General features: G+C 39.3%; 1 protein-coding gene across 1 annotated transcript in view; it reads left to right on the forward strand.

Moving 5' to 3' along the window:
• CA8 (carbonic anhydrase 8) overlaps window positions 1-13,556 on the forward strand; it is a 95,464-nt gene that overhangs the window by 60,047 nt on the left and 21,861 nt on the right. Inside the window, exons 6-7 of the mRNA XM_044780191.2 lie at window positions 1,066-1,114; window positions 2,502-2,614. Coding sequence (XP_044636126.1) covers window positions 1,066-1,114; window positions 2,502-2,614 — 162 coding nt within the window. The remainder of the gene's footprint in view (window positions 1-1,065; window positions 1,115-2,501; window positions 2,615-13,556) is intronic.

The raw sequence follows: 13,556 nt of genomic DNA on the forward strand, positions 1-13,556 counted from the left end.
ATTAGCTCTACACTAGCACAAGCCCAGGGCACCTTGAACCAGGCAAGAATCTCTATTGGAGATGTCTTGAGCAGGCTCAGAATGAATCCAGCTACCAAGCGAAAGCACAGGCTAGTCAAAGAAGCTGGTAGAAAGGGGTCCAGCACACATTTTGACTGACATTTGTCCAATAGAAATGGGTCGAGAAATTTTTCTTTATTTCTTCAGCTAATAGGACATCAGTCATTCTGAAATGCAGGAGGAAGATTGGAGACAAGAAAGCTGGATTCTTTAGTGTGTCAAATAGTCCCTAAAAGTAAGAAAGAAACTTCGAGATTATGCATTAACTCTCTCCATTATGTCTGCGTTAGAAATCTTATAAGAGACATCCCACTGCCATGCCGGGTCTGTTTTCCTCTAAAGCCACAGTAATTTAAATGGCACTACTTAAAATAGTGATCATAAACGTGAATTGTTGAATAATGGCACAAATATTTTATTGAAATTTAAATCTAGCTTTGATAGAAGTTGATTGAAATTAAATGTTTTCATCCGAACATCCTTTCTCTCTCTCTGGAGGAGACCATCTGGAGTCAATCCCAGAGCTGAGTTACCATATCCAAGTGGGACCAAACAGAATTTTGGGAGCCTGGTGGTAATGCCAAGCAAGTTAGGAGCTGAGGTCAGTGCAACTGGAGGAAAGCCCTTTCAAAAGAATTCCGAGCCAGCGTTCAGGTGTTTTACCTCAAGGCCCAATCTCTGGGATGGAGCGCTAGGAGCAGGAAAAGTAGCTGACGTGGGACAAACAGACACTAGACGGACAGTTGTAACTTTCACACCAGGAATTACAGGGAAAATTGAACTGCAGTAGCAAAGAAAATAGCCATAGACACAGAGCAGGAGTATCTTGTTGGATCCAGACACTGTTGCTCCAGTGAGAAGACAGAATGAGATACCCACAAATCTTTGGGGTCCAGTGATGCCTTTCAGACAAGACTTCAACTTGGATTTTTAGTGCTAATAAAGCTTTTATTCTAAAATTTCTAAATTTTACGGTAACTTGGGGTAAATTTTTTTCTTTTTCAGGGGAAGTCCAAAACCATACCCTGCTTTAATCCTAACACTTTATTACCAGGTAAGTATTCATCTGATTGCATAAGGTCAATTTTAACTGGGTTGATATGACTGTGTTGTGTCCGTCAGAGTGTAGATAACTATATATTATTAGTTGATAAAGTTTCTTTACAATTTCTCTTCTCTGTAGTAGGTACCAGTTTCAAATTGCTCTAAACATGGGAGTAAACCTTTTAAAATAATAAATACTTTGCCACTAGTTCCATTAATCCATGAAGAGTTTTCTTTGGATTTTCATTTGTAAAAATTGCTACTTCTGTGTCCAGCAGTAGCATAATAACATAACCTTGATGTGCTTCTCAGATTGATCAGTGAAGTTCTTATTAATCTCTAGAGTGAGTATATCTAATTTTCTAAGGTAACTTATCTCTTTGCAATGGTACTGTTATTTAGCTATTATTCTACATATTTAAGTATGCCCCAAAAGGTAAGAATTGTGTATAAATTACTCAGAATATAGTCTGTAGTTATTTCAGGTTGTTTTGTACAGAATTTGGGTCTTCACTTTTCTCTGCCTAAATTATGTGAAATTTCTTAGTGTTTCAAACAAAAGCGAATAGGTTGATGCATTGAATCTTCTACTTTCTACATTTCATTGCTCTCCAACAAACCAGTTTTTGCCATATGATGAATATTTACGTATCGTATTCAATCATGAGTTCCTCTAGTGCAGAGCTAAAAGATTTCATAGGAATGTTTTCTTTTGTCCTATCATAATAAGATTTTAATATTTTTCTGTTGAAAAGCAAGGTAGAGGTAGCTAGAACAGAATGATTAAAAACACAGACTGTGAAGCCAGACTGCTTTGGTTCAAATCTCGGCTCTGCCTGTTATTAGCTGAGTGACCTTAGGCAAATTACGTAACCCCCTGTAATTCAATTTCCCCATCTGAAAAATGGGGCTAGTAATAGTACCTGTCTCATTGATTTGTTTTGGGAATTGAGTGAGTTAAGGTAAAATACTTAGAATAGTGCCTCATACGTAGTAAGCATTCAGTAAATATTAGGAATAATCAATCAGGTAAATCCTCCAATAAAGTAAAAAGAAAACCATAGGTACACATCTCCTAGAGTGACTAAACTTGATATACATATATATCAAGTTTAAATATCTAAAATTTATTTAGCCATATTCGGGTATGTATAATATATGTAATCCATTGATAGAAATCACTATTAATAATAGAAAAAGAATTTATCATGTTTTTCATTGGTTTTTTTCTCCATGATGATTGGTTTAAGAATACACATGTGAGGTTCTAGTTTAAAAATGACATCAGTCTAAGCAGTGTTGTTTGGACAATTTATAATTTTGAAAATTATTGTCGGATCTTCAAAATTCTTATTAACTAACTTGCCTTTCCGTGACGTGGCCACGTGGTTGCACAGACCCCCTGCTGCGTGATTATTGGGTGTACGAAGGCTCTCTTACTATTCCGCCTTGCAGTGAAGGTGTTACTTGGATATTATTCCGATACCCTTTAACTATATCCCAGCTACAGGTGAGTGCATACTTTCAATCTTTCAGAATGAAGTTCTGAGTTAAAGGTTAAATATTGTTTCTGTAAAAGGGAAGTGTCTGTTTTATGTTTCAGCTCCCTTTAGATCAGTCACGTCTTTGCAGATGAAAGGTAAATGTCTCGACCAGTGCAAGCAATTGAAAGGTCAAGGATGAACAAGACCCAGCTATCGTTTATGATCTGTATTTTAAAAGTCAGTTTTCATAGAGTAAATAGAAGTCACTGAAATAGTCAAACTTTTGATTAGTCTAGTCATTCCTTTGTGTGGATTTTCCCAGGCACGGAGAGGGGAAAAGTCGTGGAAGTAGAGTGAGAATGCTGGTTGCTTCTGTAAGTCACACCTGGGCTTTGTAATAGTTCTTCCTTGGCTTGCACAGGGAAATTCTGTATGCAGAGGGGTGAGGGAGCGAGAAAGAATGCCCTGGAAAGTTCTGGATTGTTCTCTAGTCCCACTTTTGGTCACCTGCCTCTCACCTTGGGCTCAGCTTAGATGCTTTAAGTGCTAATGCACAAAGGGTGGGGGCACCGTGGTGAATTGTCACTGGGATATTAGCCGGTGGAACATGAGGCAACATCACTGTAATATATTTAAACAATGATTTTGATATTATTATGAAAGAGGGGCTTTAAATGTCTCCTCTCCTCCAGGGACCTAAGGAATGTGTTCTGGAAGCCTGTATTTTCTCTTTGCGATCAACTCCAAAGGCTTGGGCAATACTCTAGATAAACCAAGGTTCCTTTCGTGATGTTGTACAAACTTTTATCATATCTCCTATCATTTTATAAGAAGTTCAGGTTTACTAGCTACTCAGTAAAGCCGTCTTTTGTTTTTCCTCAAATCTTTAAAATCCCTCTTTCAACCTTTAGCCATTTCTTCTTCTTTCTCTTTTTCTGAGGATTCATTTTAAAAGTTTCCCATTCAGCTTCTCCACCCTTTCATTATTTTATAAACTTTGATCACATCAGCTTTGGGCCTTCATGTTTTTAATATGACAAATCCTAATTGCTTTATTTGTTCATTAGTCTATTTGTTCTTACAAACTATTCCTGCATTCCAACTGGTCACAGAGTATACAGAGATTAAAACACTGTCTTTCACCTCAAAAAGTTCACCATAGAGTTGGCAGATGATTATACAGACAGTTACGTTAACTGTAATAAGTAAGGCACTGTGGAAACACAGAGGAAAGAAACCCAAGCCAAACTGGCAGGTCCAAGGAATCATTCTTGAAAAGCGTTAGGAGTTAGTCTGGTAAAGAAGAGGGAAGAAATTAGAAATTTGAGTCTAGTGTTAAGAATACAAGTTTGGACTAATGATATACAGATTTGGGATTTAACAGCAAAGATGGTAGCCGCTGTTACAGATAAACCTCAAAATTTCAGTGATTTGTCACAGTAGAAATTTATTTCTTATTCACATAAACTCCAACATGTGTTTCTGATTCACAGTGAGGGCTTTTCTCTGTGCAGTCATTCAGGGGACCAGGTAGAAAGACATTCTGCCATCTTCATTGCCTCCATTCCAAGGTTGTCCTAGGTGTGGACATGTAGCCAGCAAGAAGGGGAAGAGTGTGCAGGATCTCAAGGGAGAGTTTTTAAGGGCCAGTCCTAGAGATGGTGAACATCACTTATGCTTGCTTTCTGTTGGCTAGAACTCAGTCATGTGGCCACGCCTGACTGCAGGGGCGGCTGGGAACTGTATTCTAGCTTCCTGTCCAAGAAGAAGAGGCAGAAATGGATTTGATGATCAGAAAGCCCAAGCTGAGAGGAGACAAGAGAGCCCAGTTGAGTGTAGACCCTCATTGCAGGTAGAGGAGATGGCACCAGGCAGAGAACTAAGAAGATTTGCCCAAGGGGCTTGAGGAGAGCCAAGAGGGAGTGATGTCCTGGGATCCAGGACAGAAGAGAGTATTTCCAAAATGTGGAGGAGGGAACTATAGTGACAGATGCCACACAGAATTTAAGTAGGATGAGTGCTGCCCACCCAGGTGGCAAATAACTGCACCTTATAAAAATGGGCCCAGATGCCACTGCTGGGTCCACACCCTTCACTCTTGTTTTCCTTGGCCATGTGTGTCCACTGCTTGATCCTGGTATTAGTACTTCTCGTCTGTCACTGATCTTTGGCTCCCCTTCTCCAGTGCACTCCTCTATCATCCCTTCCATTATACTGCTTCTGGTTGCTCCAAGTAAACACTCTAGCCCATCCACCCAGTTTGTCTTGAGGCACCTACCATGGAGAAAGCTTTCATTTCTTTTCAGATTTGTCTCATCATTGCGAGCAACGGGCATGAACAAGGACTGTAATTGCCAATTAAGTCATTGTTAGCTGAAGTAAGAAGTTCATAGAACGTTGAGCTGAAAGGAGAATGGGACCAAGCATAAATACAGACCATAGGCTATCTTTCAAGAAATTTTATGGGAAAGGCAATGAGGGATTTAGGGACAAGAGTTAGAGAATAGCAAAGTGTTTTATTTGTTTATTTTTTAATTAAGTCTTGGGAGACAAAAGCTTTGTAGGCATGGTGGAAGGAGCTGGAGAGTAGAACACTCAGTCTCGTGATATAGTGACTGCCGTTATCATTCCTGGTTTTTAGATGAAGAGACTGAGGCTGGTAGGGATTAAGAAATCTTTGTCTAGGTCACACAGGTAGCAAGGGTAGATTAGGGATCGAGCTCAGTTCTGTGTCATTTCAGTGCTGGGTGCTTAACCACTAGCCCCTTTCAACTCCTGCCCTTTTTGGTGTTACAATTTTTTGAGACTCTGTTTCTGAATGAAACTTTGTGAGGAAAATCTCAATAGTATTAGAGAAGGTTTCTACCTTTTCATCCATATGTTTTATGTCCCCGGTTGGAGGAGTTTGATTTCTTTCAAAGAGTTAGAAGCAAAAAACAACACTGTCAGAGGCTGAGGCCCAGGCGTACAGAGTTAGGGATCATTGACATAAAAGAAGGAGCTGAATGACACAGACAGATGCCCAAGAAAAGAAATGGACCAAAAAAGTAGAGTAGAGAAGACGGAAAGAGACAGTTTTCTGGGACATTCTCCCGAGGGTAACCTTTCCTTTATAAGAAAACCCTTCTAAGCTAGTAGGATCCCGTGGGACTTAGTATCCTCCTTTTGCCATCTGGTGACTCCAAGTCACTTCTCCCACTGACACTGTATTTCTGAAGCAGGGAAGAAGTTCTGGGATCAGTGGGCAGGTATGTGAAGGCCATGCTTGCTGTTGGCTGCCTGTCCAGGTCAGACCGTGAGAGACTGCAACCTGAGCTGTCCTGAGCTGGGGTGGTACAGCTGCTATTGTTCTGTGGATGAAATATCTCTAAAAGATCAAACATCCCTCTTCATTTCTTTTCCTTTAGTGTGACTCTAGGACTGTGATAGATTCTGCCTTATTCTTGCTGCAGGTAGCATAAAATCTTACATGACTAAGTTTCAAAGCACTGAGGCTTAATATACAGTATGTTGTGATACTGGTGGTGTATTCATTGGCCTTTACGTGTCTGTGACTCTATTAATACAAGCAATTTACTGATATAATAAGGTAATATATGTCATACTCCTGTCTCCCTTTATCCTTGTTACAGAGAGATGTTAACATGTGGAATTGCTCCTTTGAGACTGATGTGGATAATTTATTCATTAATTCATGCATTTATTGATTTATTTGGTAATTATTTGACATTCTCTATGTGCCAGTCACTGTCGTAGTCACTGAAAGTAGAGGGCCAATAAGACAAGGTTCTATCCTCAAGGAATTCACCATGTGGGAGGAAAGGCAAATATGTTCACATTTAAAAAACAATAATTTCATGTGAACAGTGCCATAGTATGACATGAATATGGCCTTGTGGTTTCACATAGGAAAAGTGTCTGGATGAGATTTAGCCATCTTATAGACATTCCCTGGGCCACGTAGTGCGGTGTGGCATGGGTGTTAGGGGGTACTGCCAACAGGGGAAGAAGCAGAGGCGTGGAGGCAAGAGCACAGTGTCTTTGTGGATGCACACTGTTAGTGTAAAGGGCCAGTGGCATGAGCTGAGATTGGAGAGGGACCCACCTTCATCAAAGAGCTTTGATTTCGTATTGTGGAGAGTGGACTTTCTCCTGAAGGCAGCAAGGAACCCCTGGAACGTTGTGAGAAAGAGAGAGACATGGCCAAGTTTGAATTTGAGAAATGTCTCTGTAGCTACAGTATGAAGATGTAGATCTGAGTTAAGATTGTGAGTTGAAAAAAAGTGAGATGAAAGGGAGGGACTGATTTTAGAAATAACAGAGAAGTAGCATGAGTAGAATTTGGTGACTGATGACATAGGCAGGATTTCAGGGAGGAAGGACCCACACATTGCTCCCTGAATTTTGGCTTGGGTGACTGGTGACTTGGGTGAGTATAAGATGTGGCTCTTCACCATATAGGGAATAAAGAAGGAAGAGAAGGCTTCATGAGAATATTATGAGTTTATGGTTGTAAATATTGAGAGTTTGAAATGCCTTTGAGACATCCAGGAAAGGCTAACAATATACAGGTGGTGATTGAAGCCTTAAGTTTAGAAGAAGAGATCCTTCAGGGAGAGAAAAGAAGTGATGCAGAGAACTGGGGAGTGGCAGCTGATAATGGGCATGCATTGAAAGACTCGTCCCCGGGAAGTGATTTAAGAAGTGGGAAAAGTCAGGAGGTTGATGTGATTGCTGTCTGGAAGCCAAGGGAGGTGTGGTCTTCAAGAAAGAGGGAGTAGAGAGATGAAAAGCATCAGATTATGCACAGTCATTAAATTAAGGACTAAAAAGTATTAATTGGATTTAGCCACAAGAAGTCTCAGACTTAGAGATGAAGTAGAGGAAGCTGAGGGTCTGTAGTCTCATTTGTTCAGTTGTTCAGTACCCCGTGATCTTTGTTTAGGGGTAAATTTCTAAAAATAGATTAAACCTTTCAGTGAAAAGCAACATTTTTCTCTAACCACAAAATTTCTATTTATTGAAAGTCAGGTAGGATTAATCTTATTAAACCACAACAAGGAATATTCTCAATTCCGCTTAGAATTCCATTAAGGATTCCCTTGCTAGCATGGCATTGGGAATGTTAATGTTGAACTGTATTGTGAATGTTCTGTAAATGGAGCTATAAGGTTTTACTACCATGTTGACCGGTATGTTAAGCAAAGATCCAGGGAAAATCATTATATCTTTGGGTCTTACTGGTTTCAAAGGGAACCTTGCTTTGTACTGTCTTCCGAGTAAGGCCATGGCAAAGTTTAACCCTAACTCACTAATTCATGCTCCTTGGTAATGGAGAAATAAGCTGTATCTTCCTAATGGGAAGCCAAAGCCAAAGGAATGTGTATTAGAAGGAATAATCTCAACTGCTCTTGAACATAGATGACTTTACAATTAGCCGTAGGTTTTCAAGAAAGATGATTTAGGTGTTCTTAGAGCAAAACTCATTACAGCATTTGTTCTGAGAGCAGCAATGTTAAAATGTACACATACACACTTGCATATATATTAAAATGCAATTTAGAGTGATTCTGAAAAAAATTATAGTCTTAGAAGAGTATAAATCAATCTGTCCTTGTAAAGTTTCACTGTTACTGCTCATATAATTTCAAAGTAGAGTAAAAATTTTAAAAAGTCCAGAGAAGGCAGTAAAAATGAGAGAAAGCAAAGGGCGAGGACGTAATTCTAGAATCTAGACCAGGAAAAATCGAGAAGCCTTGTATCATTGCACTTAAAGAAGAAGAGAGAAAGTTTGGGAGGATTTACATATAAAGTAACAAAAGGAATAGTGAGTGGCAGGTGGAGTCTCTACACAGCTGATTATGTTGAGAAATATAAAACTTTGTACTGAAAAAAACGTTTCCTCATATCATAGGATTAACATATATAATTAAACTGCTGGGTATTTTTATGGAAACAATTGGGATCTTGAAATATATCATCTGCCACAGGATAATCATGTCTGCAATAGCAACATTAAAGAAAAAGCTCTAAATCATAATGCTTTCCTAGGAAATTCACATCAACTCCATTCAAGGAAGAGTCGGCTTCTGCTGAAGCATAGTTTTGATGGTTAAGCCTGTCATGGAACACTTACATCTTCCTGAGTACTAAGGATTCTAGAATATAGAACTGGAAGCCCTTCCTTAGCTGAATTTTTCGTATTATTCCTGGTTAGCATACCATATGCTAGGGGAAAAACATAGACACAATTAAATGGATTTGAATGATTGTAATTTTCTTTTTTTTAAGCATCTATAACCATTAAATTACTTTAAGATAAACAATGGTCTAAGCATTGGAAAGCTGAAGTAAAAAAACCTTTTTTCAGCTATATTGTTTTGTGTGGAATTGAGATTCCAACAGCAGAATAAAAATACCAAATTTCATCAAATCTGACAACAGAAATTGTAAGACACATTTTGATTTCACAGAGACATTAAAATATGAAAAATACTCCAAATTGATAAAATGTGGCATTTTGATATAATGGCATATGTACAAATATGTGTGCACACAACACACGCACAGAGAAATGATTAATCATTGTTTTACGCTCCTTTTCCTGCTTTTTCCTCCCTTCTTTTTCTGCCTTTTTCCCTTACGTATCTGTTTCTATTTCTTAACTTACCTACTTTCTCAAATTAGATGTGTCTATGTTTGTTTTTTCCTGTCTCTTTCAACTTCAAGTAACATCAGTGAAACAAAGGAATATGAATGTGTTTGTTTTTCCCTCTGTGGATATGTGTCTGCTGGAACTTGGAAAACCATTTTTAATTTTCTTTTCTTCTCAGTTTTGCCTCCTTTTCATCCTTCCCCATCCCATCTGTCCTCTGGATTGCAAAGCCCTGACAGCCCGAGTTAGGGCACAGTGTGTGCTCGGCCTGTGGGATCTAGGAGCAGATCCGGTCCTGGGCAGCCGAGTGGGTCTGACGACATCCAAGGACTCAGCAGCAGGCTTTTCTTGTCTACATGCTCCCTGTGGAATTCGAGGAGCTTTTAACCCTAATGAGCAGGTTGTTGCAAGGCCACAGCATGGTCATGTTTGAAAATGATCTTAAGTGATTTGGAATGTTTGTTGTAAATTTTCTTCTGTATCTGTGATTCTCAAACTTCAGTGTGCAACACAATCCCCTGGAAGGTTTGTTAAAACACAGATTGCTGGGGCCCACCCCAGAGTTGCTGACTCAGTGGGTCTGGGGCAGGAACTTCTTCCCGAAGCACACTGTTTCTTAGCTACCTGCATTTACCTCCATGTATAACTTAGGTCAGCACTCTAACACCAGAATGCTAAGTTTCTGAAGGGCAGCACTACACCAGCCCTATCCAGAGGAAACACAATGAGAGCCAAATATGTAAGATTACATTTTCTAGTAGCCACAGTAAAAAAGTCAAAATAAAAGGTGAAATTAGTTCAAGTAGTATATTTTAACACAATATATCGAAAAACAACATTTTGACAGGTAATCAACATACAACATCATTGATGAGATTTTTTACATTCTTATTTTCATACTAGGTCTGACTTTCGGTGTGTATCCTGTAATACCACACATCTCAGTTCAGACTAGCCACATTTCAAATGCTCAGTGGCCACGTGGGGCTGGTGGCTACTCTATTAGACAGTGCATCTCTAGGATCTTCTCTCTCTCCTGGAGACTCCCTCTTTCCTTTCTTAAAATGTGTCATTTTTAGGCTCTTGTGGCAAATTTTGGATGTATTTCCTCAGTGTCTTCCACGATAGCACTTTCCCTGCGGTCATGAACTCCAATCTGTAATTCTTGAGTAAGTTTCAATATGTGTGGCTCATCAGTGACCATCCTAGAGTGGTGATGGGAAGACAGTGGCCGAAACCAGGGCTGGGGATTGGAATAAGGAAGGTTTACATCAGTGTTACCGAGGAAACGATGTTCTCTTCTCTAAGCTCTTCCTCAAAAAATTAGAAAGATTAGATTAAGGAGTCAGTGACAGAATGAGAGCTGATTAATAGGTCAGTAAGAGTGAGCAATGATTTTAGGAAGAAAGTTAGATAATGAGGTAGAAGAAAATGAAACAAAACCAAGAAGACTGCATTACATGAAAGGTGGAGATAGACAGATGGATAGATATATGTAATCTCACTATATATACATATATGTGGGCTGTATAAGAACCGTTTGTTTTTGACTTTTATTTGATTGCTACTATAAGGAATTATATTACTCCAATTCATGTATTGTCGTTGCCTAATGATAAAAGAAAATAAGAACAACAATTTTTGTGTGTTTTCTCTTTTAACACGATGACTCACGAGATGTAAGTCAAAATAAGTGTTAGAGGATGTGCATAGGAACCTGGGAACTCCTAAAATTAATTGGTGCCAAACATCAAACCCCGCAAATTAGCCCTTTAAATGCACTCATAAGGAAAGCAGTTTTAAAGCTGAACTTGGAGTGAATGACCTGGTTCACGAGTCAGTGAAGGTTGGAATAAATGTCTTAAATCAATTGGAGTGCAACCTGTGTTCGGAGAACAGTGGCTCTTCAACTCTGCTACCTTCAGAAGACGAGAGTTTGTCTCTCAAGTGTTGGATCTCTGTCCTATCTCTCTCTTAAGTTGGTTAAAAACAAATACTGTGCTTAAGCAGAGTAGCATTAAAACTTGACGAAATCATACGTCCTGGTATGTGTGATACTCATAGTCTCTGTACTGCCCTGACATTTGAATTTGTTGAAGACTTTTATCCTGCAATATTATTCTGCTCATTCTCACTCTCTCTCCTTTCAGTGTGGGATAACACAGTGTGCACTTGAAACCATTTGAAGTAACTAAAGGGTTTTGAGGGGTGGTTATTGCAGAAAAATTGGCATTTCAGAAAGACGTGTGTTTTTCCCTCGATCTCTGTTGATGTTTGAAGTCTTCAAAGTGTTGCTATGATCAGAGAAAAACATTTCTTGTGAAATAGTTCTCTCCAAGAATGTGGTGATTTGAGACTGGCTGGCAGTTCATTCAGATCTCTCTTCTAGGAGAAGCTGTTTTCACAGAATGTGCTTGAGGCTGAGGCCTGAGGCTTAAAAGATTTATCTTCAGTTCAGAATATGTAAATACAAAATTAACCTAGCTTTAAAATAAGCTTCAAAGTCAGTAAAAAAATGGAATATTTCTTACAAGATGTTTAGGCAGTAAAGTTTCTAGTCCACATTGCTCATCAGTCCCCTGTCCATGATTTATAGATTCTAGTTGCAGCTTTTACAGACATGTAAAGTGAATATAAAGAGAGATGACTTTCTGTTTTCTCAGTCAATTGGTTTATTATTTCCAGTCTATTTTTTGCATATAAAATCATAGCTAAATATTTATCTCAAAATGCTAAAGGTTTGACTTCAAAAGAAGTTGTGCTAGTATTGATTGAATACTCTCCATGTGCTTGGAACTATCTTGGAGGATTTTCTTATATTCCCTTGTTTACTTCTTATACCATCCTTGTGAATGCTGTTATTTCATTTCCATGTACACATGTGGAAGCTGAGGCTAAAGAGGTGAAGTAATATGGTCATTTGGGGCTTAGCTGGCAGAGCCAGGATGAGAACTGGCCTTTTGATGCTGAGCCCACTGCCTTCACCTTCATATTCTCCTTTTTGAAAAAGCACGGGATCCTCTGACTGACCAACTTCCTTTCCACTCCAAGCTTAGGGAGAACTGAGTAAAAATACATTCCACAGATAATTACAGGGAATTCTCATGCAGCCTTGGCTCTAGAAATTTTCCGGATGTGGCAAGCAGTACATGGTACCCATATTCCCACTCTAAGACCTTAAGAAGGTCTAGTGAAAAACCATTAGGTAGATTAAACAGCTAATTGTTTATCTGACTGACGCTTCTATGTAAATACAGCCTGTAGTTATTATTAACAAAATAGGACAGTGCCAGTTGAGTCAGACTTATCACATTTAGGGAAATCAAACAGGACTTGGAGACATGGAAAAATGAAACATTAGAAGTCAGATTTCTAACCAGGGTTCTAATCTAACAGGCCGTTTGGTTTTCCCCCAACTTTTTCCTGACATGTGTGTGAGTGGATTGAATTGGAGCCTTGTGAGATCCAACTCTTTTGGAGTCAGAGAACCTCTTCTTAGGAAAATGCACATGTAAAATTTTGTGTATCATTCAGGGGTTTCATGCACCCCCCTAAAGTCTCTAGGGGTTTGTAGACTTTTGTTAGAACCCTGAATTAGTTGCCCTCTTGTATTTCCTTTCACTTTATGAATGGCAGAGCTCTGTGGCTGTGCTGTATGACGAATCTTTGTTGACATAACCATATGATACACAGATGATGAACTTTTTGGTGCATTGATGCTGCTCAGATCACATTTGCTCAACATTCTGAGACATGCAGGATCTGGGTTATACTGAGTTGACTAGAAGTTGTGAAGAGGCGGCTGTGGAGCTGGGAAAAGAGCAGGTGGACTTGGAATTGTCAGACCTAGCTAATTTAGAAATTTTCTTAACCTCTGTAGCCTCAGTTTCTCCTTTTTTGCAAGGAATGAAGAATGTCTGTGTCATGTGACTATGTGGCATTTAGATGAAATAACAGATGAGGAGCCCCGTAGGCAGATCAACTAATAGATAGGGAATGAGTCTGACGAATGTTTATCATATGTTTGCTCGTTGCTTAAATACTTCTCAGAGGGTCGTGTCTGGAAGGCTCTGGGTTCTTAGGAGATGCAGACCTGGCAAGTCAGAGAAACTGCAGTGCGGCTGTTGGGAAAGATCCCTCGGGACTATGGGAGCCTCTTCTCACATAATGGGAAGCCACCGGGCCTGGAGAGGACAGCTGAGAAAGGGAGATGAACTTGGAAATCGATATTGCTAAGAGAAGTCGGGCTTAAACTTTTGGAAAATTAGAGGTATTCTTTGGACCTGTGCCCTCCAAAGGGCTAGATGGGCAGC

This window comes from Equus asinus, chromosome 12 (assembly GCF_041296235.1).
Source record: "Equus asinus isolate D_3611 breed Donkey chromosome 12, EquAss-T2T_v2, whole genome shotgun sequence".
In the NCBI taxonomy this organism is placed as follows: Eukaryota; Metazoa; Chordata; class Mammalia; order Perissodactyla; family Equidae; genus Equus; species Equus asinus.